At 48.3% G+C, this 23503-nt stretch overlaps 1 protein-coding gene across 1 annotated transcript; it reads left to right on the forward strand.

The window, feature by feature from the left end:
* Positions 1-429: 429 nt before the first annotated feature.
* UTP14A (UTP14A small subunit processome component) lies at positions 430-17089 on the forward strand. The gene is made up of 15 exons (XM_019956060.2): positions 430-580; positions 1516-1594; positions 2431-2501; positions 2977-3041; positions 4774-4916; positions 5204-5359; positions 9755-9874; positions 9973-10067; positions 10653-10776; positions 10859-10936; positions 11397-11787; positions 13565-13962; positions 14675-14868; positions 14998-15097; positions 16657-17089. Exons 1-15 carry the CDS (start codon positions 555-557, stop codon positions 16927-16929), a joined length of 2313 nt encoding a protein of 770 aa, XP_019811619.2. The 5' UTR covers positions 430-554; the 3' UTR covers positions 16930-17089.
* Positions 17090-23503: the final 6414 nt, after the last annotated feature.

Below are 23503 nucleotides of genomic sequence, written 5' to 3' on the forward strand. Positions count from 1 at the left end.
TACAAGGGGGCGCGGGGTGACAAAGGATTTTTTCCTTAAGAGGGCAGGAAACTTGCTTTGTTGTCCACCGGCGGATCGCCAGGACCTTAGCACAATGCTGGCCACTTCCCCGGCGGTCAATAACGCCTCGAGCTGGCTGGCGGCAGGCTCGCAGGACGCTGTCGATCACCGACAGACGCTGGAGCCTCTCCTTTTGGATCAGGCAGAGCCACGAAGGCTCAGCCAGGTCCCCGACAGCGAGGCACACTCGTGCTAACCTCACCCGCCCGGGCCGCCTGGAAACCCGGGCCAGGGAAGACGGACGCGGACGCGTCAAAGAGCTGAGAGGTGGGTGGGGAGAGCAGAGCTCCACCCGCTGACAGGATTTTTCCTCCAGACTCCCGATTCCCCGCGGGCGCCTCCCAAACTGCTTAGTTCCTTGCACACCTCGGGGCGGGCCGGAAGTGACGCCACTAGTCGCGCGTGATTGGCGGAAGCCTAAATTGCTTTGCGGCCGGTACGGAAATCTTTCCTTTCGACTTCCGCTCCTGGTCCATGTGAGACAGGCTGCTGAGATGAACGCGAACCAGGCTGCGGAGAGGTGAGGGGTAGCGATCCGGGGCGGGGAGGGGGGAGGGCAGGGTCTGAGCCTCGCTGGGGGTCGGTTTTCCCGGCTCTTGAGAAACAGAGGCCATCTTTTAGCTGGCGACAGTTGTTCCCCTCCCAGGATCTCACCATTCGTTACTGTTTCCATGATCCATCCTTTAAAGCCCTATTAATTTAATTCGCCCCCTCCGCTCTCCATCTTCTTAGTCTCATCCCTGTTGATCCTGTTGCGGTTTCTCCCGCTCCAGAGAAGTTAATATGTAGCACTTTCCTCATCACGTGACTCCTTTTGATGCCGCTGGTGCGGAGCGTTTCCGCCTACTGCGCAGGCAGTGACTTTGTTATAAACTCGCCTTATCTTGGAAACCTTTGTTAATTGGAGTCATCCACGACATTTTAATTAAAGTGCCTGCTTTGCTGAGCAAGCTCCAGCGGCTTTCTTCCAATTCCCTGTTTTTCGATTTCGGAGAACAAGTGATCAAGATGTCACTTTTGAGTAAGCAGCACCTATACAGGTGTCTTCCATGTGGCGGATGCTTAGAAATATTAATGGTGAAGTTGCCTTGCCTCAAGGGGCAGCAACAGCATCTTCTGCCACCTTACCTAGGGTCTGACATTTTTATAGCCTCCCAGAGGTCCGTGGGAAATGCAGTGCTAATCAGTCACTGAAGAGTGTTAGATCTTTCCATTTTCATGCAGTTCTGTATGGGTATTACTAACACTGCTCACCTTTTAACAGGTGATGCCTGCCTTCTGCAGTCCAGATTTGATGTCTTGGAAAACTTCCAAAGATGCTCAATACTACTTGGTTTGCACCTCTTCCAGGGGATAAGACTATTCTGTACTGAGAACTGAAGTTATGTTTTAGAGATCATTTCAATATAAGAAAAATTCCTTCAAGTGATAGTATTTCTCTTTTATCTCCTTTAGCAACCTTCTGGCTTCGAACCAACAGAAAGAACTAGAGGATTTGCCAAAAGACTACCCCTTGAGCACCAGTGAAGATGAGGTGAGTGACACCTGCCAAACTGCCTTCTCCAGTTCCCTTCTGTTTCAAAATTAGGGTAAAGGGCACACTTCATGGAAGGAAAAGGGGTGGCAACATTGTTTATACTTGTTCAGGTCTCACAAATAAATTAGTTACAATTTTCCAAATTAGAGCATTCCTACTAAACCTAAGCCAAATGGCATAAAGCAAAGAAGTGATTACCTTAGGACATGCCCTGCTAATTAAAACACAAAATAAATCAAGATAAAGCATAGATGCTCACAAACACAGTTAAAGCTGCTTAAAGCTATGGCAGCTTGATGCTGAGATGCTAAGTGTAGTGTCTGGGGAGGGGGCTCAGTGGTGCCACTTGGAGTGTGTGTGCCATATGATTTCCCTGTTTCCAAGTTTGGATTTCCATAGAGAGTTACTTGATTTTCTGACTGAAATATACACATGCATAATTAAGCTGGGCAGCTGCTATAGGAATTCCAGCTCTTTATTCTCTTGAGAAAACTACTTAGATTGGCTTTTTTATGTCAAGGTTCCCATGTCAGATTACACTATATATTCTATACAGAAATATTATTCTCATGGCACTTTTCTTAAAACCAGTTAAGACAGAAGCATGGCATTAGCTCCTGGTTACTTAGGATCTATATTCCTTACAGTTGGGAAATTTCGGTTTTTGAAGCAGTTCTTCCTGTTTGAGCTGGAATGCCTGCACGCCAGACCTCATCTGATTTCCCAGTTCTCCACTGACCAAAAGAATGGGAGATTTTAAATGGGCCTCAATTTCCATACTGTCTTTTCCCTCCCCTCATCAATCTGATGGTTCTTCCTTTTTCTGTTTCCAGGGGGACAAAGATGAAGAAAGAAAGCATCAGAAGCTTCTGGAATCAATCAGTTCACTTAATGGAAAGGATAGGTAACATTCCCTTCAATATGGACATTTCTAACTAGCTGATTCCATGGGACTTATCTGCAGCTAACATTCAGTGCCGAAGACAACATTTTTCAGCATCATTCTTAAGAGCATGTACTTTGGAGACTGTAGGTAAATCCTCTGCACATCGGCTTCTTCAAATAGAAAATAAGATTGACATGTCCCAAAGTCACTCGAATAAGTGGCAGATAGGGTATTCATATCCAGACATGTTTGAATCCAAGTCCAATACCTTTTTCACTATGCCTGCCTTGCATTGCCTTGTGTTTTTGAGAGGCTGTTTTCATTAAGAGATGGTTAAACTACTGGGTCCAGCTTAGGAATAGATTTCCTGGTTATTTTGTGACAAAACCTAATTCTAGAATAAATATGAAACGAAAGCATTGTTTGAAGAGAGGTGTTTGTTCCCCAGCAGACTGTATCCATTCTCTATGTATTCTGTTTTGCTTAATTTCAGGCAGAAATTGGCTGATAGGTCTGAGGCTAGTCTGAAGGTGTCAGAGTTCAGTGTAAGTTCTGAAGGTAAGTTAACAAAGGAAACTGTCTGCATGGACCTTGTGGAATTCCAAAAGCATAATGGTCTACTTCCCCTTGGTGCCCTCTTTCCAGCTATTTTTGATGTGGTTAGTGAATCATACCATACATACTTACCCATGAGTGAATGAAGAAGGGTAATCGGATGCTCTTGAATTTCTTCCATTTCTAAAAGAAAATGAAAAGGCCACAGTCAAGATCTGCCATAGAGCTTAATGAGCTAACTGTATCTAAGGTTTTTTTTTTCCCTTATGCACGCTCACCCAAGAACCAATTTTTACCCCTAGGTGGGGAAATGGTATCACCCCAATTGAGAATATATGATCTAATAAATAACAGAGTTGAGATTTTCACTTGACACTGAGTCTAGGTGCCAAATATTTCCCACTGTATTCACAACTTAGGCAACCTGAATGAGTTAGGCACTTCTAGTAATCATTAATGTAACCTTTCAGCACTGGTAACAATGTATTCTCCCAGGCTTACCCATTCAGCAAATACTGTACCTCTACTATGTATGAGTTTCAGGATTGGTTTAGATACAGAGTAAAGAATAAGTGATGGACCTCCTGGGGCTTACATTCTAAGGCAGTGAAACAGTAAGTGAATTATAACAAAATGATACAGTCAGGTGACTAAGCGGCTACTTTCCTTTGGCTAGGCATGAATGAAATCCCTCTGAAGAGACAAAACTTAAACTGAGATCTGAATAACAAGAAAAGTCAAGCATGCAGAGACAGGGAGTAGTGTTCCAGGTGAGGGACCAGCTGGTGCAAAGGCACTGAGAGAGATAACATGGTCAGCATGTTTGAAGAAGAGGAACAAGGTCAGTGTGGCTGGACCATCCTCCACTTACGGATAACTTGAGGTTGGAGAGGCAGACAGGGTGGTGGTTTAGTCACTAAGAATCGTGTCCAACTCCTGTGATCCCATGGATTGTAGCCTGCCAGGCTCCTCTGGGGAGAAGGCAATGGCACCCCACTCCAGTACTCTTGCCTGGAAAATCCCATGGATGGAGGAGCCTGGTAGGCTGCAGTCCATGGGGTCGCTAGGAGTCGGACACGACTGAGCGACTTCACTTTCACTTTTCACTTTCATGCATTGGAGAAGGAAATGGCAACCCACTCCAGTGTTCTTGCCTGGAGAATCCCAGGGATGGGGGAGCCTGGTGGGCTGCGGTCTGGGGGTCACACAGAGTCAGACACAACTGAAACGACTTGGCAGCAGCAGCATCAGGCTCCTCTGTCCATGGGATTCTCCAGGCAAGAATACTGGAGTGGTTTGCCATTTCCTTCTCCAGGGGATCTTCCCGACCCAGGAATCAAACCTGTGTCGCCTGCATTGCAGGCAGATTCTTGACCCACTGAGCTGTGAGGATGATGGGGAGTCATTGGAGGATTTTCTGCAGGATCATGACATCCTGTGATTTACAGTTTCAAAACACTGGCTGCTGTGTGAAGAATGAATTCCAGTGGGCAAGCGTGGAACCAGAAAGACCAGGAGAAAAGCAAATGATCGTTTTAAATAGTTTTCTGTCTTCTACACTTCAACATGTTTGGGGATGTAGGAAAGCAGTGCCATCACACTGGCTAGTGATGGAAGTAAGAGGGCTATTCCTGCTTCCCTGCACACCTGCCTGGCTACCAGCACTTTCTGCTGAGGTGATGCTGAGGTTTTGCCTCACTTCTCAGTCTGACCAGAAAGTTTGGCCTTTCTACAGGATCAGGAGAAAAGCTGGTCCTTTCAGATCTGCTTGAGCCTGTTAAAACTTCATCCTCACTGGCTGCTGTGAAAAAGCAGCTGAATCGAGTGAAATCGAAGAAGACTGTGGAGCTACCACTTCACAGAGAAGAGATTGAGCGGGTAAGTCAAAGAAAATGTGGTCCACTAAGGGGAAGAAACGGACCAAAAAAAAAAAGGGCAAGATGAGAAGCGAGAAAGGCCTGAGAAGTGGGAGGGGGCAAGTTGTGGTTGCCTCACCTTGGAAAAGATTAAAACTAATCTCAGGGCAAGTGCGGTCCTGAGAAGTAAGTAAGCAAGAGCTAATCTCTAGCATCCTGACTCTTACATGGCCTCCTAATTTCCTGCTGGTTCTTTTGAGTTTAATGCTTCAATTCGTGGCTCTTTCTTTGTGCTTTTGCCTGTTTCAGATCCACAGAGAAGTGGCATTCAATAAAAGCTCCCAAATCCTCTCCAAATGGGATCCTGTCGTTCTGAAGAATCGGCAAGCAGAGCAGCTGGTTTTTCCCCTGAGCAAGCCCCAATCAGCCTTTGCTCCCATTGAACATGTGGTCAATGGCTGGAAGGTTAGTGCCCCTTGAAAGGTGAGGTCACACAGCATGGACATTGCAGAGCCTGCAGTTGGTCTCCTTAGACATGTTAAGCAGGAATGGCAGCTGTGGTCATTTTAGTTGAGTGATTAGAAAGGTTGAGGGGGGCGGGTGGGAGAGCAAGGTTCATAGGCGGTAGGTAGCTCACCCTTCCTCAGCTTGGAGTGTCCCCTACGTGGTTGTTGTTGTTTAGTCCCTGAGTTGTGTCCAACTCTGCCGCCCCATGGACTGTAGCCTGCCACACTCCTCTGTCCATGGGGTTTCCCAAGCAAGAATACTGGAGCAGGTTGCCATTTACTTCTCCAGGGGATCTTCCCAACCCAGGGATCGAACCCACGTCTCCTGCAGTAGCAGGCAGATTCTTTACCACCAGGGAGCCCTCCTCCCCCACATACACATGATTATCTCCATGTTTTTGTGTGACGACGTCTGATTTGCCAATAGAGAAGGAACATCATGATGTTTTCTTTTTCACACCCTGGTTTTTTAAAAGCTTTTACAGCCAGCATTCTGATCTGGGGAGAGTCAGGAACCTGGCAGCATTAATGATGCCTTAGGCGGGATATATGAGCAGCAGGACCAAAGTTTACTTGAAAAGGAACACCACATTAAAATACAGCAGATTGGTGATAATGACTAGAATCTTAGCAAGTAACTCATTATGACTGAGCTGCAGAAAATAAAAATTATATTTTAGAGCTTGGTTTCCCAAACACTGATCTCAGGCAAATTTTTCAATCATCTGAACTGTAAGGATAATTGTGAATATGGTGGTGTGGGGTTGTCAGCTATTTTTTATTATGAAGTTATTCTTTCCACTTTAAAGGTGTTAAAATAGCTTATCTGTTATGAAATGGTGGTGGTGGTAAATGATGGGTCCAGAGGTGGAACAGTAGTTATGCCAATGGCAAAATTAAAAAGTTAGTAATCCCATGTTGTACCTGAAGTGTCAGTGTTTAGTCTGAACAACTTCAGAACAGCTAGCCTTTCTTTTCCAATACACCATTGGTTATGGAGTCTATAAGGGGGTGTTCTGTCTTCAGCAGAAAGATAGTCCAAAACAGCAGTGCCCAAACCCTGGATAGATGGTTTCTCTGCTTTCTGTAAATCCCAAAATGGGGTCGTATGTGTCAGGAAGTTGAGATAATTAAAGCTCATCAAAGTAAACATGGCTTGCCGCCATAGCTAGACATTGAGCAAGGTGTTGCTTATTATGGAGATAAACTCTGTTTCTGATGTTGTTATTGAAAGTCACCACCATTCTCTTTCTAGGATGCTTCCTTTTCCACATGAAAATGAGATCAGGTTTAAAGTGTGGCTGCAGGATGGAAGGGAGACTTTAGGAAAAAAATTTTAAGAGGTAATACAATTTGCAGGATTTGAAAATAAGTATAGAAGAAATGTAGCATTTGACCCTACTCCTGTCCCCCATCTGCTCATTTTTACCCCCATACTCCCACCCAGAGGTCACTACTCCTACAAGTTATTTGTTCTTCTTAAATTAAAAATTTTATGGATATATTTATGTTTATCTCACTTTTTAAAATCAAAAAAGTAGTAGTAATCTACTCCACACTGTTCTGCACCTTGCTTCTTCCAAATGCTGGTGTGATCTTGGAGGTGGCAGGCAAATGCCAAATTGGTCGGTAAAGATGAGATGGTGGGGGAGGGGTTGCACTGAGAATGGTGCAGCCAGTCTGAAGTTCATTTTTGAGAAATTATACCAACATGGCACAGAGAAGTCAGGAGGTCCTTGGTGGCTAGTAGCACCTTAGAAGGCAGAGCCCAGGGGCTAGCAGTATACTAGTATTCCTGGAAATAAAGAATCTAAAAAGTCAGCACTTACAGTTTTGGTCCAGCTACCTAAAATTCCATTTGACTCTAGCTGAGAAGCATTAAAGGGGATAATGTGTGAGAAAGCATTTGTAAACGGCAAAGTGCTAGAAATGAGGTAAGGTAACTTACCACCCACTCCCTTCTTCCCTCCCCTAGCAGCTGGCACCATCATTTCCAGAAGTGTGCTCCTCAAAACCTTCCTTTCTCAGTGTGCCTGGGGGTGGGGCTGGGGGTATTGGCAGGGTCTGGTTGCTAGAATATAGCGCATGCCGCTCTGAGAGTTGGGCAGACCACAGTGTACGCCAGACAGCCTTTTAAGTGCTATGAAAAGATGGTAAAGAAATCCTTTTGACTTAGAGGACAAACTAATTTTATTAATCAAATCCACTGAATTTTAAACTTTACAAAAATGAAGTAAACCTTGTCAGCTGATGAGGAACATGCTTTGGAAAGAGCTGGTCCCTGTTCTGTTACCCTCTTCCCTACTACCTTCCTGAAACTTCTTTCAGAATGAATTAGTGAGGGGCCTCCCAATGGCCACATCCCAGGTCCTCTGCGTCTTCAGCCTATTTGACACCATTAACATATCGTGGTTAAAACTGCTGCCTTGGAACATAGGCTTACTGTTGTTTTCGTGTCTGTTTTGGTTTTTATCTGACTTTCTTAGTCCTTTTTTATTCTTGGGCTGTAAACATGGTACAGATCACTGTCAACTCCTGATTTCCGGACCCGTGTTCCACATGACTCACAGGCCTCACCTGGGTCTCCCCTGTGCCCCTAAACTTGACACACGACAAAGTACGCCTAGTATTTCCCTTCCCCAGACGCTTAAGCTGTACTATGACCTTCATGCTGTACCTCAGTCGGTGACATAACTCCTCCCCTCAACTGCCAGCCCACGCAGGGGGTGAGTCCTGTAATTCTGTCTCACAGCCCTGGTTCCTTGTCTCATTTTCATTTGACACTTTCATAGAACCCCTTACACAGTCACCAGGCTTTTCTCTCCAAAACACAGCACCAGTTGTCACTTTTCTGCTTAAAATCCTTCAAAAGGCTCTCCACTTACAGAATAAGACAGAAGTACCTGGCATCTTAGCTATACTGGACAGTGCATTGTTCCCAACATATCTTTCCTTTCTCTAGATCTGTGTTTTGCTTATACACATCTCTCCCTTTAGATTTTTTTCCCCTCCTTGTAGAATTGTGCTGATGCCTCAAAGCCTAATTCAAAAAGTCTCTTCCTTCCCCAAGCCTACCCCATCTCCTAATCAGAATTGTTCCTTCCTCTGTGATTACTCCTATGGACTTTTAACCCATCATGTTGGTGATGGTACAGTGTATCTTTCCTCTGAAAGGCTATGAGCTCTCTGAGGACAGGAACTATCTTAATTAATTGTGTATTCCTAGCACCCCACACAAGTGCCTGGAATGTAGCTACAATCAACAAGTGTTTGTAAATTGAATTGAATCAGAGGGAGATTACAACATTGTAATATAAATCATTTTCTAGCCTGTGATTGATCACTACTGCAAATACTAAAAATGGAAGAACATGCACCTTTACTATTTAGTAGAATAGTTTTATGGTTCTATCAGTAGGGTAGTGTAACATGGGATGATGTGTGTTTATGCATTTGTCCAGATATTTGTAAGTTTAACACTGACTGTGATATATATGGTATTTCAAGAAAACCACATAAAATATGTGCATGAGGTTTGAAACTGGCTCTTGCCCAGGGCTATCTTTATGCCTTGCCAAAGTGTACCATGACATGATCAGCCTGATTATTTTAGCCATCCTTACAATATCAGTCAAGCAGCAAATGGGGTCTTTTGTTGACATGTGAAGTCACTGGTTCACAGTCCATTTCGTTTCATTAGCGTAGACACCACCTAGCATGCAAAGTTATCTGGAAAGTGAAGCATCAGAGCCAAGTTAAAAATTGACTAGAGTTAAATTTGAACTGTCAGGAAGCAGGCTAATTACCTGGAAGTCATTTTGTTAAAGGCGGTGTCTTTTTGTGCTCATCTTAAGACCTAACCTCCCCTTTCCTCTATAAATATTCTTAAAGGGAGGCTAATACAGATCTGAGGTCCCTAACTTTGTGTTAAGAGTAATCTGCTTCAAATATACATAAGAATTCAGGGACCATTTTGTTTTGCAATTCTGTAGACTGACAGTTTGGTACTGCTGTTCCTCTGTCCTGCAGGCATTTACCTTAAGAGCATCCTGCTTTGATTCTTAAGAGAATGGTATTGTTTTATATATATTGGTCATCTGAACACGAGTGATTCCCTCGGTAATATTAGAGAGTAACCTCAGAGGCCCCTTGCTGAAGTTACCTTAAATCAGAATAAAATGTAAGGCTTTATCTGCACCCTTGAACAGCAAGCCTAGAACCCCCTTCTTTTGCTGTAACAGCCCATCCTGTCCAGTTTGTGATTCCAGTCACTGTGTAGATGGCCAAAGGATTGTAAAGAGGGAGACTCTAGGAGCATGACTTAAGACTTAGAGTGTTCTGTTACCTCCTTAAGGCAGGAACTCCCCTGGAGCAGGAGATTTTTAATCTTCTCCATAAGAACAAGCAGCCCGTGACAGACCCTTTACTGACTCCCGTGGAAAAGGCCTCTCTCAAAGCTATGAGCCTGGAAGAGGTAAGTGTGCTAAGCCCTTTGATCCACCCAGGCATGCTCTGTTTCTCCCGGCATTTACCATCAACCCTAGGGGTTACTGTAAATGTCATTCGTTGTAGGTAAAGATGCGCCGAGCAGAGCTTCAAAGGGCCCGGGCCCTGCAATCCTACTATGAGGCCAGGGCTCGAAGAGAGAAGAGAATCAAAAGCAAAAAGTAAGGAAGCCCCTGTGAACCAGCCTTGGGTTCCATGGGAAAGTGGCATGGCTAATCACAAGTCCTTAGGAGAGAACCTTTCCCATGGCAGCTGTGGGGTCCTGTAGGAAAAGTCCCAAAGAGGAGTGACTGGCCTCTTTTTTCCTCAAACCAACCTCAGAGAGTTTTGCCTGCTTCAGTGGTGCCTGCTCCTCTGGCTTTGGCTTTCCATCTTGAATTTGCTAAAAACAGGACTGTCAGTTACTTTGACTTCCTTCCAGGGCATCATGGAGTGGTTCTGCTGAATGAGTTCTGACTTCAACAGCTATGAAGCCAATAGGGCTTCCTTCCTGCCTTTTTTGCCTTTTGGGATCATGTTCTGCTCTTCCCTTGTGCTTGTGCTCTAGAAGCAGAGGGGATTCATTTGTGGAGGTCTGCCCTTGGGGGCTGCAGGGACTGAGGGTCCCAGCAAGCCTCGCAGGTCTAGCTCTGTGATGTCCAGTCCATCCCTGGCATTAGGAGACCCCTCGTGTGATGGGGGCACTTACATGTGTGGCACCAGTGGTTCAGCTGTATCTCTTCCCTCATACCTCTCTCACCCTATAGGTATCACAGAATTCTGAAGAAAGGAAAGGCCAAGCAAGCCTTAAAAGATTTTGAGAAGTTGCAGAAGGTCAATCCTGCTGCAGCACTAGAAGAACTAGAAAAACTTGACAAGGCCAGAATGATGGTGAGGCTGCCTCTGGCCCCCAACCCTTGAACCTGCTCTCCCTAGAAAGCAATAAGGAGCTCACTGTGCCCTTTCTTTCCAGGAGCGAATGAGCCTTAAGCACCAGAACAGTGGGAAATGGGCAAAATCAAAGGCAATTATGGCCAAATATGACCTGGAGGTAAGACACCGTCAGAGTGAAAGGAGATACGGAATTAAAGGAAAGAAAGGCAAAGCAGTCCATAAGGATGCTAGCAGAAGCAGAGTTGGGGGGGAAAAAGCCATGTGGATGAATGGAAAACCAGGAATCTAAAAAGGCATCAGAAAATTTCTAAGGCAGAGAGGAAAATTATGTGCAGTCCTAGGAGAGATGAAAGGGAAACAGCACCAAAGGCAAGTCCAGTTAAAGAAGAGAGGAATTGTGTGTTAAAAAAAAAAAAAAAACTTGTTTCACATGTCGATTCCTTGAGGACAAAGAATTTGTCTTGCATTTTGTTCCATACCTGTTAACACAATGGTGTATAAGCAGTTTAAACGGTAGGTACCAGGAAGATTGAGAGGAGGCAGCTCTGAGGAGTGGACTGGGAGAGGTGTGACTGTGGTCACTAATGACAGGCGCTCGTGCTATGACTTTCCCCCAGGCTCGCCAGGCTATGCAGGAACAGCTGGCCAGGAACAAAGAGCTGACGCAGAAGGTCCGGGCGGCCTCTGAGAGTGAGGAAGAGGGGGAAGGCCAGGAGGAGGAGGAAGAACCTCTTGTCCCTGACCTGGTGAATGAGGTGCAGATAAAGGCAAATGGACTGAACCCCTGGATGTTCCGGAATCACTTCATTGATGCCAAAGAGGCTGAGGTCCAGAAAGACCTGGAAGATCCTGCTGAGCCTGAAGCCCAGGAGACTTCTGAAAGTGAGGAAGAAAAAGCAGTGGTGGAGGAAGAAACTCTCTTGAAAGAATTTGAGGAAAGGCGATCACTTAGACAGAAGTCTGAGCTCAATCACATGGCAGAGCCTGTGCACAGACGTGTAACAAAGGGTGAGCAGTGGTACACCACAGGGGGGTGCTGCCTGGTGTTGGTGCTCTTGGCCAACTGAGAGGAAAACTGTGCCCGCCCACCCGCGCTGCAGAGATTAGGCTCTAGGGCCTTTCAAGAGAGTGCCATGGGTCCCTGAAGAGAAAATACATTTGTAATGACCGTTTTTCTTCAAAGGCATTTCATAAGCGGGCATCCGCATGGCTCTAGAGTATGTGTTCAGTCTTCAGAAAGACAGAAGTGCGCCATCCTTGAAGGAGGGGCGGGAGTTGACATCACTGGGACCCGCAAGCCAGAGAGCGGTGCATGTGGTGGGCTGGCAAATCTGAAAATCGTTCACACCCATAGGCGAGAAGGTGTATTTTGAGATCTTATGAAATGTCTTCAGATCATCACTGCAGTTGTCTGCTTTGTTTGGGGAGGAGGAGTGGCATTTTTAGCGCTCTGTTAATGCTGGTTGATATGTTGATGTGGGGTGCGACTTTCTTGATAGGAATGAATGACTGACTACAAGGTACAGGGTAAATTAGAATTGTTAGCCCATGCTCAGACTCGAGCATATTATATATATTTGCATATTATATGTATTAGCAACCTTGGCACCCTTGAGGCAGGTTGGAGTTTGCATTCTGGGGACAAAGCAGGGTGTTACAAAGCCTGCTCAGGAAACTAACTGCACTCAGAAATCACCTGGTCTGGTTAGATTCTCAGGTCCAATTATATTTCCTATAAGAATAATGAATGCATTTACATGACAACAAGATTCTGTTTTTCCATGGTTTAAAAAAATTTTTTTTAGATCTGTTGTTTAGAATGTATTGGGGGACCTTTACTTGGGGTTTTCAGCTAAAGAGTTCGAGGGTTAGTAATTATAAGCAGTCACTTCTGAGAGGATTGTAGAAAGCACTAGCCACGGGCCAGGATGGTTCCTCCCAGACCCCTAGTGAAATATATCAAATAGTTGGTTGTGGAATGGAAGGTAGATAAGAGATGTGGGTTCGATCCTTAGGTCAGGGAGATCTCCTGGAGGAGGACATGGCAACTCAGTCCGGTATTCTTGCTTAGAGGATCCCATGGACAGAGGAGCCTGGCAGGCTACAGTCCATGAGGTTGCAAAGAGTCTGATATGACTGAAGCAACTTAGCACATACAGATGATAAATATGAAAGATCTCAAACTTTGGGGAAATAGTATCCTAAAATAGTGGGAAGGCATGGACCCCAAACAAAACAATGCTGGATACAGTTTTTACAAGTAGAAAATTACAATGTAAACTACAAATAGGACGTCACAGTTTTTAGAAATTACAAATAATATTGTGTTGACCAAATAGTTCCATCGGGTTTTCCCCGTAAGCTGCAGTAGAAAAATCTGAGCGTTTTGGCCAACTCAATAAATGACAACAAAGTTGCTTTTAGAAGCCAGTTGCTAAAACAGCTTTTTTAATAAAAATGTGGAATTTGGAGTGATCCTCCCAAGTAGAGCCTACTCTCTGGGCAAATTAAGCCACAGCTCTACTTATACAGAGTCACTGGCAAAGCTGGGAACAGGACCCAGAACATCTGCTTCCTAACATGCTGCATTTAAGTCCTAAACTCCATTGCCTGTGACTTGACAGGTAGTGAACTCACCAGGAGATCCAATGAATGGCATCTTGTCTTACCCATTTGTCGTCATTAGCCTGTCTCCCCTGGTGCCCCATGCCCAGCAAGAGGTCAATAAATGCTTGTGAGACACCACCCACCTTACTTTTCTGACACCTTTCATTGCTTCCTGCAGATCCTAGCAGCCAGGAGGTGCTGTCCGATTTGAGGGCACTGTGTCAGAAACTCAGCACGGAGAACCATCAGTCAGGGAAGCAAGAACTGAGTTCAGCGAGGACAGCTCAGAGAGAGGAACCTGCCAGGGAGGAAGAGGAGCCCATGTTGCTGCAGAGGCCAGAGAGAGCTCGGACTCTGGACGAGCTGGAGGAGCTGGGCAGAGAAGGGTGTGTTGAAAACGAGGAGCTTCCCAGAACTGCAGTAGAAGGGCTGCAGTTGGAGAAGAATCTAAGTAATCATATTGGCGCCCCCAAGGAGAAGAAAAGGAAGGAGCAAATGATTGATCTCCAGAACCTCCTAACCACAAAATCGCCTTCCGTGAAGTCCTTGGCAGTTCCCACAACCGTACAGGAGTTGGTGAGCAGAGCCAGGGTCGCGGGGGGAATCAGAGCTGGTGTGGAAAGTGTCCTTCCTGCACGAGCAATAGAGTCGAAAGTTTTGTGCTGGGGGCACATGGCGGGAGTTGAGAGGTCCGGAGTAGTATTGCCAGGCTGGTCCCAGCGACAGCTTAATAGATGAAAATGTGTGAGTGCCGCTGAGACTCCCTCATCTTAAATTCTGAGCCACCACATCCTCCCTGGGGTGACTCTAAAGCCCTCACAGGACAGAGGGACTCATTCAAACCTCTGGCCAAATGCCAGGCAGGACAACTCAAAGGTGAGTGAGTTTTGCTCTACTCAGTGGGATTTCAAATGGTCTGGGGCTCCCTGATTAAGTCATTGAAACTGCTCAAGTGAGGAGCCCCGGCACCTGTCTTTTCAGGGATATAAACTGAAGGACTCCCACATTCTGGCCAGGCCCACTTGGAGCTCCCCCTCCTGACACTGACTGGTTCCTTCCTCCACCCTACAGCTTCCTTCTTGAAAGTTTTAAATCGTGTCCTATGATAATGAGCTAGGGATATTTACCCTAGAGAGATCAGAGCTTGGTTGGCTGCCGATTGGTTTGTAGCGCAAGACCGTCGTTGTTCCGCACTTCCCCCTAGAGGGCGCTAAAATGTCACAACCAACCATCTTGCCACAAACCTCGGCTCAGAAGGCAAGCCGTAACTGTTCTTGTTTCTTCCCAGGAAGATGAAGAAGAGAGAGATCAAAGGCAGATAATAAAGGAAGCTTTTGCTGGGGATGATGTCATCAGAGACTTCTTGAAAGAGAAGAGGGAAGCTGTGGAGGCGAGTAAGCCAAAGGACCTGGACCTGACTCTGCCTGGCTGGGGCGAGTGGGGTGGTATAGGCCTGAAGCCCAGTGCCAAGAAGAGACGCCGGTAAGAACAGGAAAGAAAGCCCATTAGAAGAGCACCAGGTTCTCCCACTTCACCCTCATGTGTCCTCTCTGCCCTTTGGACTAAGTCCTTAATGCTCTTAGTCAGACACCCTGCTGTTCTGCTTTCCAGGTTTCTCATTAAAGCCCCTGAGGGTCCTCCAAGGAAAGACAAGAATTTGCCAAACGTGATTATCAATGAGAAGCGGAACACCCATGCAGCAGCTCATCAGGTGAGGGATAGAGAGCAATTTAGCAGCCTCCTCTTCCGCTGCCGGGCTCTCCTCCTTGGGAGGAGTGTTCTAGTGCTCTGTGGTCAAGAAGGGTGTGTGATCTTGACCACAGATCAGATCTATTCTTGTTTTCACTGGCTCTGAGATGAATAATTCCCCAGATTGACTCTGCTGTTTTAATTACTGGGTGGGTGGGTTAAACCTGAATGTTGTAGCATTGGTGAGGCCCCCAAATTTGCATTTCCAGCCAATACCCCAGTAAATGCTGATGCAAATGGGTCTGACAAAACTCAGAGTTGCTGTTCTTCAGGCTTGTGCTTATAGTCCAGGTAATGTTTGGAGTTTAGGTTTAACCTACGTCCTAAGAAAAATGACCAACTTGTTCAGGACAGTGAAAGGATGTAAAACTGTATCATATGATAATGAGCTAGGGATGTTTACCCAAGAGAAGAGCAAACTTGAGCACCATCATGGCCTTCAACTCTATTGAAGGCTTTCATGTGGAGTGCAGCCACATAACATAGAAGTTCGAGGAAAGGCAGGATTCCCATTCAAGGAAAAACTTTCTGCTGGTCCAAAGAGAGAAGGGATTGCTCTGGGGGTGTGAGCATGCATAGAGGGGACTTGGGAATGAGATGGGACTCAGTGACCTTTACATTCCCTTCAGTTCTGAAAATCTATGACCCTGAGATCTACCCTAGTCAGTTTAAAATTCAAATAAGTTGTATTTTTCATTCTAAAGAGGGGGGAGCTATTTAATAGGTACAGAAGAGAGGAGAAAAATATGATTTCAATAATACTCTGTCAACCCCACTAAGACCCTCCCTTAACCTAAAGAATCTGTGTCCTTCACCGCCACCAGGACTGCCTGAAAGTACTCAAGCTTCTCTTTGAGTGTTCCATTGAGTATCTCCAGAGACTACTGATTGTAACTTCCCCCTTTTTCTGCTTATGTCTTTTTCCTCCTCTTTGGCCTTTGGGGAAGCATTTAAAGATTATTTAAGTCTGAAACCAGCACTTTGGTGGAATGCAAAAGAGTCCTGGGCAAAGAAATGAGACTTGGGAAGAGCATGAAGCTGAGTGTAGTAGCTTGGTGGAGTTCAGGATTTGGGAGTAAATCTTTGGGTTCCTTAAAACATCAATGCTATGAATCAAGGGGGGGAAAAGGAGGGGGATGGAGAGGCACAGATAAACCAGTACTCAGATGTCTGGTAGTCACAATGCTTTATAGGAAGACCCACTGGGGGCCAGCAACCCTGCAGCTACTTAGTGTTCCTCTTGCCACAGGGGCCTTGTTGGGATGGTTTTTCATCCCTCCATTGTTGGGCAAGCTTGGGGGAAGGGAGTTTCTGATCCCAATTAGGCCCCTCCCAAGTGTCATCAAGCAGCTTGGCACTCCTAAGGTTGGATGGGTGCGTGGGCATACCTTGGCCGCTCGGTAGCTCCACTCACCACGGCCATCATGTAGGACTGAGGCTTATGTGCTAAACCTACCTGGCCAGCTGCCACTAGAGTTTACAGCCTTGGCTCAGGCCAAGTCACTCTGCCTTCTTTTCCAGGTGCAGGTGCTTCCACATCCATTCACACACCATCAACAATTTGAAAGGACCATCCAGACCCCCGTAGGATCTACATGGAACACCCAGAGGGCCTTCCAAAAGCTGACCATGCCCAAGGTTGTCACCAAGCCAGGCCATATCATTAAGCCTATCAAAGCAGAGGATGTGGGCTACCGATCTTCCTCAAGGTCGGACCTCTCTGTCGTACAGAGGAATCCAAAACGACTCTCCATACGTCACAAAAAACACCTGGAGAATAACTGTGTGGATTGAATTGCTGAAGTAGTGACACCTTAGTGCCGGGAACCAATAGCCCTGACTGTTCCTCCACTGGCCTGGTTTTACTTGGAGCTGCAAGATGATTCCAAAACAAGCTTAGCACACCATGGGTGTAGTTAAGCCACATTTTAGAAATAAAGGCATTTTTATCTAACTGGAATGTTTACTATGTTGTTATTTTCTTACCAAGGACTAAGTTGTCCTAAATTGGACTGGAGGGAAGTTACCCTAGCCTATGACCTTAAGTCCATGTCAGATATAACCATAAATAATCAGCTTAATAAGTCAGAGAGAGTAACTGCTGCTAAGTTGCTTCAGTCGTGTCCGACTCTCTGCGACCCCATAGACGGCAGCCCACCAGGCTCCCCCGTCCCTGGGATTCTCCAGGCAAGAACACTGGAGCGGGTTGCCATTTCCTTCTCCAATGCATGAAAGTGGAAAGTGAAAGTGAAGTCGCTCAGTCGTGTCCGACTCTTTACGACCCCATGGACTGCAGCCTACCAGGCTCCTCCATCCATGGGATTTTCCAGGCAAGAGTACTGGAGTGGGGTGCCAATGCCTTCTCCGAGAGATAGTAACTAAATACTGTATATTCTCAACCTCTGAACCTAGCAGCAGTATGCACAAATCAGACAATTGGATTCTGCTCTGGGCTAGTTCTGGGCTTCCCACGTGGCACCAGTGGTAAAGAACCTGCCTGCCAATGCAAGAGATGTAAGAGACACAGGTTTGATCCCTGGGTTGGGAAGATTCCCTGGAGGAAGGCACTGCAACCACTCCAGTATGGAGAATTTATGTGTGAGCCTCCCAGCTCACAGGCTGCAGTCTAGAGTAGTTAGCACTTTTAGTCTTACTTTATAGATGAGGTAAATGAGCTTTCAGAAATAAAGCTCTATTCCTTTTACTTCCTAATGAAGGGCCAACTCCTCACCATTGTTTATGATTTATTCAGGCGTTACTTTGTTATATGGCAGTTCATGGTCAGCTTCTCAGCTCTGAGGAACCTGCCTTTCTTTGGATGACAATATGTATCAAAAGGGCCCCTGCAGCCAGAGATTCCTAACAAGAAGTTGGAGAAACCCCCTCTGATACGGAAAGGACATAGCCACTAGGGCACTTCACCTACTGTCTTGGAGATAGGTCCCCACAGCCTTTTTAGACCTTTTCAATTTTTATGTCACAATCTTATGAGAATTTTAAATTATGAACCCTCACCAGAAAAACACAAACACCTACACCATTTTAAATGCAGCTTCAGGAGCTTTGCAGACATTTGCAATTCTGGGTTAAAAGTTCTTCCCCTCCACGAATTTTCTTTTGCAATTCTCCCCACCAGTATGGCTCTTTTTTTCTGAGCCCATCACTCCCCAAGTCAGTTTCTACCTCAATGGTAACTAGTCACAATGCCTTTATTTTATAGGTTTAAGATTGCAGTTAGTGACCGAGTAAGCACTGGGACCCTAGACTTAACTCTGAAGCCAAAAGCCACGCCACACATGTCTCAAATTCCCAGTGGCAGCTGTGGACCCCGGCTAACACTGATCATCCTCTCAAGAACCTGCCCGGTGCTAGGAAGGGAACTGAGTATGTTGATCGTGTTCAGAGCTCAAGGGTTATTTTTATATTATCCACCGGTTTGAAATTATCTGCGATCCACTTGCTGGCTGACACTGCCTGTATGGAGGAATGGGGGACCCCTGCCAATTCCTGCCTCTCTTTAAGAGACCTTAACCTTCTCTTGCACTCTTTTGAGCACAAAGCTCCCACTTCTGTCCCACCCACCCCCCCAAAATCGAAGCACCCAATCAAGTGCCCCCAGTAAACGGCCAATCCCTTTCTACTTTCTCGGGACCCTCCTCAGCGCCGTGTGCTCCCCGCGGCCCACGAGTGATGCAAACGACCCTATCCTTCCAAGGGGAGGGCAGGCGCTGGAACGTGCTATAAACGACTCCCACTCCCTGCCTTCCAAGCCCCCAAACGGATTCGATTGTTGTTCCTTGGGGCTTTTTTTTTTCTTTTCTTCCTCCGAACCTCCGAAGTGTTCTCCCTTCCCATTGGCCAGAGCTGCCCCTTGACGCCACCCTGGCCTTGCTCGCTGATTGGTCCATTCTGGATGTGCCCAAGCCTTTTTCCCAGGGTGTGGCCCCCCCGCCCCCAACAGGGTTCTGACCCCTGGCTCCTCCCTTCCCTCCCAGCCCCCCTCTCTGTTCCGAATGGTACCGCCCTGGCTCGGCTCCCCCACGGCCCAGGCCCCTGCCCTTAGGGCCCCCGGACGGGGCGGGGCACGCTGGGGACGGGCAGAGGGCGGTGGTGGCGCCTTCCTGCCGAGCCCGAGACCGCCCCCGCCACCCTTCTGCAGCCCTCGTAGGTCCCACTTTCCCCTGGGCAGTTTTCGTCCAGCCTCAGTAGTCCCGTCCCGTCTGTGCGGCCCCCACCGTGGTCTTTAGGTCATCCCGATCGGCAGCGTTAAATCGCTGCCCTCAGCGCTCCACACACGCCCATCCGCCTCCACCCTCGGGTTCTTGCAGCACTCTCTCCCCGCGTCTGCTCACCCTTCCCCTCCCAAGCCCGCCGAAGCCCCGGCCCGCCTTCCTCGCGTACTGTCCTTCCCCAGGATCCCCCTCCCTGTGTGTGGCCCTTCCTCCCAGCGGCCTCCCCTTCGCGGCTTCCCCTCCCCTTCGTGGCCAGCGTGGTGGAGCACTCCAGGCCCACCCCGCCTTTCTCCGTACCCCGCGCTCCCTTCTTATGTTGTCCCTTCACGTCCCTCGCTAAGTCCCTCCCTCCTCAGCCCCCCCCCTCACCACCCGTACACACGTACCCCTCCCTCCGAGGCGTCCCCCGGCGCCCCTCCCCTACCCCCGCTTGTCCACGCCCCTCCCACCCACCCCGTCCTTTTGTCTCCTCTTTGGTCTCTAAGTCCCCCGCCCCTCCCTCACTCCCGCCCTTGCTCCCCGCGAGCACGCTCTTATCTTCCCCGGGTCCCGGCGTCCCGCCCCCTGGCCGCGCCCCGCCGGCCCCCTCCCTCCCGCGGCCCCATCTCCGCCCTCGGCGCTCCGCCCTCCCCCCCGCGGCTCCGGGCCCGCCAGCCCGGCCGACCTCCCGGGTTCCCGGCTCGCTCCTCCCGCCGCCGCCGCCGCCGCCGCCGCGGCTCCCCGACCCACCTTTCCCGGGCCGGCGGCTCGCGCCTCAGCGCAGTTCCCCCCCGCACACACACGCACTCCCTCCGCCTCACTTCGCCCGGGCGGCCCTGCGGTGGCCCGACCCGAGAGGCGCGCAGCCTGCCCTCGGGGGAGCCTCGGCGTCCCGCGGCCACGGGCACCTCTCGGGCGGGCGCACCGCTCGGGAGCGCGAACCCAGGCCAGGTCGCTCCCCTACCCACCCAGCCCGGCCCCCGGCGGCCGCCCGGGACGCAGGCGCCCGTCGGAAGTGTTTGAGGGACCCGGTGGGCCGCGGCGTCTCCCGCAACCGGGGCCTGGCCAGTGCGCCGCAGGGACACGCTGCGACCTGACCGACCGGGATGATTTTACCCGGAGCTTCCTCCCGGCTCCCGCCTCAAACCTGTCCCTTCAACGCGCACAGCGGGGACTCGGCGGCGAGCGGGATGAAGTGGGAGGGGGACTGTCCCGAAAATACCCTGAGGGACCTTAGCAGGGGACCGTAAGGCTCAGAGAGGCAAGGGCCAGTGACACTCCCCGGCCACCCAAGGAGAAAGGGCGAGCCCACGACGATCGCCTCGGCCCCCGCCTCCCAGTCCCGGGCTGCCCACCTCGCGGCGTAGAGCGATGTTGTCTCTAGCCTTTTGTATCCACCCCACTCGCGTGGAGCACTGAAATTAAATCTCAGTCGGACGGGAGACGCGGCTCAAGAGAAGAGAAAACCCAACTACAGGCCAATGGGCGCTTAAAAAAAAATTCTATCCTGCGATGCCCACGTTGAAGGCATTTCCTCGCCTGAACCTCTCCCCCCACCCCACTCCCCACTCAGTCTTACCTATTTACCCACTAGACTGGAAGCTCTTTGAAGGGGGCCCTGTTTATCTCTGTGGCTCCCTCAATGGATCCCTTGTGATCGACGGACAAATGGATGTATTTGTTACCTGCCCGCATTTGGGATCTGTCATTATCGTGTGACTTAAGGTTGTAAACTCGGGAGGGACAGGACCGGGTCCGGATTACTAACTCGTGCCAGGCACAGCATGATGCCCAGAGAGATGGGCCATCAACGTTTTTTGAGACTGGTGTAGTTAATTATGCAGGAGGCAGATGCCTACCTCCTCCTAGTCCTGAGAACTCCCAGTTCCAGAGTTGGATGCCTGAGTAAGGAAGAAAATAAGGAGCGGCCTTAGTTCATTCCCAGTCCCAGGCTGACTTCCTAGGACCAGACACCACTACACTTGTTATCAGAACACATTGGGTGATGTGCCTTTCCATGACTGAGAATGGGTTTGCAGAGAACCACAAAATTCCCAGTTTAACTCCCATCCCCATCCGTTTGCAGATGGAGTTGGGAGGAGGTAGCCAGTTTTTTTTTTTTTTTCCTCAGTGTGAAGCTAACTGTCCCATATAAGGATCAAACCTATAGCTCTTCATCCATTTACCCCAAGGTCAAACAGAACCCCACTGTGTCAGAGGAAGGAAGCTACAAACAAACCGGACCCAATCAACAGCAGTCAACCCCAGGGGAGGAGGGACAGTGGAAGTGCTCCTTCCTCTCATTTAAGGATGCAAGATTCACCCTGTACTTGGCAGTAGCTTATTTGTAATGTGGTCACTTTAGAGTTAGTCCAGTTCCCTGCCCACCTCACACCCCTGACCACAGTCCAACAGGTCCTCTCTGTCCTTCCTCAGCCCTACACTGTCTTTACCCGAGCCAGCCTGCTCTAAATGGACACGGTCAGCGATCCAAGCAGAAACTCAAGCAGTAACAATTGGACAGTGTCAAGAGAGTCGGACAGAGATGCCTCGGAGCGCCCGGCCTCCTCCTCTGCCTTGGCACAAATGTTCTTATTGTCCTGGAAAGAAATACGAAATTCCCTACCCAGCTGTGGAGGGGGGCTGCTCCAGGGCTTAGCCCCCAAGGACAGAGTTGCTAGCCCAACCCAGTCTCTCTGCCCCCTAACTCTTGATAATGGAACAGTCACCATCTCTCTTCCTTATCCTAGTCAAGACTGGCCCCCTGGACCATTTGTCCCCCTCACCAAGGAGATTAAGGAAAGTGGGGCTGGAGCTCTACATGAGGAGATTACTACACTGTTCCAAAGTTCTCTTTAGGGACCGTTAGCACACCAAAATACATATTTGGAAAATACCCACAATTAACACTGGAAGAAAAACAGTAAACACAGTGTCACTTTGCCAGGCTCAAGAGTTTTGTTTTGTTTAAATGCTAATGGCCTCAAATGGGGAGCAGCATCCATCAGTTAAATAAACAAGCCATTAGACCGAGACTACAAGTGTCAACACATGACTAATCTACTAATTGGGAGAAGGCATCACCAGTCAGAAGCAAAGCATGCTGGGGACTGTGGAGCGGGCTGCTAAAGCACACACTACGTGGTTTTAGAGCCCATTAGACCTGAGTTTGAATCCTGTCTCTTCCAGTTGTTAACCGTGTGGCCTTCAATGAGTCAAGTTGCTAAACCTCTCTGAATTTCTGTGTTCCATTCTGTAAAATGGAGACCAGTACAGTACCTGTATCACAGGACTGTTGTGGGGATGAACTGAGATAATACAAGTCAAGTTCTGAGCCTGCCACACCATTAAGTGCTCAATGCCTGTTAGCTATCACTGTTAACAATAAAGTACCTAGCACATGGTATACACTCCAAAAGTGGTAGCAGTGAAGATGAAAAAGAAATTACGTATGGTTGCTAGATAATAGCCATGAAAGGTGAGCTTGGACCCCTGCTGTCCCCAGAACCTCCCAGATACAGCTGGCAAAGGCATGCTGTTGGTTAATTAATTATAACTTCTTAAGGCTATCTTTTTAACTTGGGATTAGCGTCAGTCCTTAATGATCACTGCCCTGTTTCATGGTTGCTGGATTCTAGGGCCTTCTGTCCTGGCACCTGACTAAGAGACTTGAGTTATGCTGGCCTTTCCAAGTGGAGACCAGCCTCGTAGTGTCCTGGGCATCCTTCCCCAGCCAACGAGACCCATCCCGTAGAGAGTACTCTAGGCTGTTCTCGGTTGCCTTCTTCCTGTTGTGTGTCAAGACAGGTGGGGACCACAGTACTGACAGGGGCCAGGGTGAGGACAAAAGGAGTAGGGGGGGACCACAAGATCCTCAGGAGAAATAACTGTGACCCAGTCAAAGTTGGTGGCCTTTGCTTCTTGCCCCAGCCTCTCCTTTTGAAGCCTGCTGTCTTCCCTGTCACCTGCCAAGGAAGTCTGTCCTCAGCCAAATAGTCTCCCTCTTCACCTGCCAGCTCCACTGACACCGCATCTCCCTTTGTCCCTTCCTGTTCCAGGAGAATCTTGCTCTCAGTTTGAAAGGTTGGGAAGTACTGCTTTAGAACGTGCTCTCTCTCTGCACAGGTAAGGAGTTAAGCTAGTAGTGGTTTAACATG

This window comes from Bos indicus, chromosome X (genome assembly GCF_029378745.1).
Source record: "Bos indicus isolate NIAB-ARS_2022 breed Sahiwal x Tharparkar chromosome X, NIAB-ARS_B.indTharparkar_mat_pri_1.0, whole genome shotgun sequence".
Taxonomy (NCBI): Eukaryota; Metazoa; Chordata; class Mammalia; order Artiodactyla; family Bovidae; genus Bos; species Bos indicus.

Coding starts and splice junctions, on each gene's coding strand:
- UTP14A (XM_019956060.2), top strand. CDS start 555: ATGAACGCGAACCAGGCTGCGGAGAG. Junction 2,502..2,976: donor TCACTTAATGGAAAGGATAG/GTAACATTCCCT, acceptor GCTTAATTTCAG/GCAGAAATTGGCTGATAGGT. Junction 11,788..13,564: donor GCACAGACGTGTAACAAAGG/GTGAGCAGTGGT, acceptor TGCTTCCTGCAG/ATCCTAGCAGCCAGGAGGTG.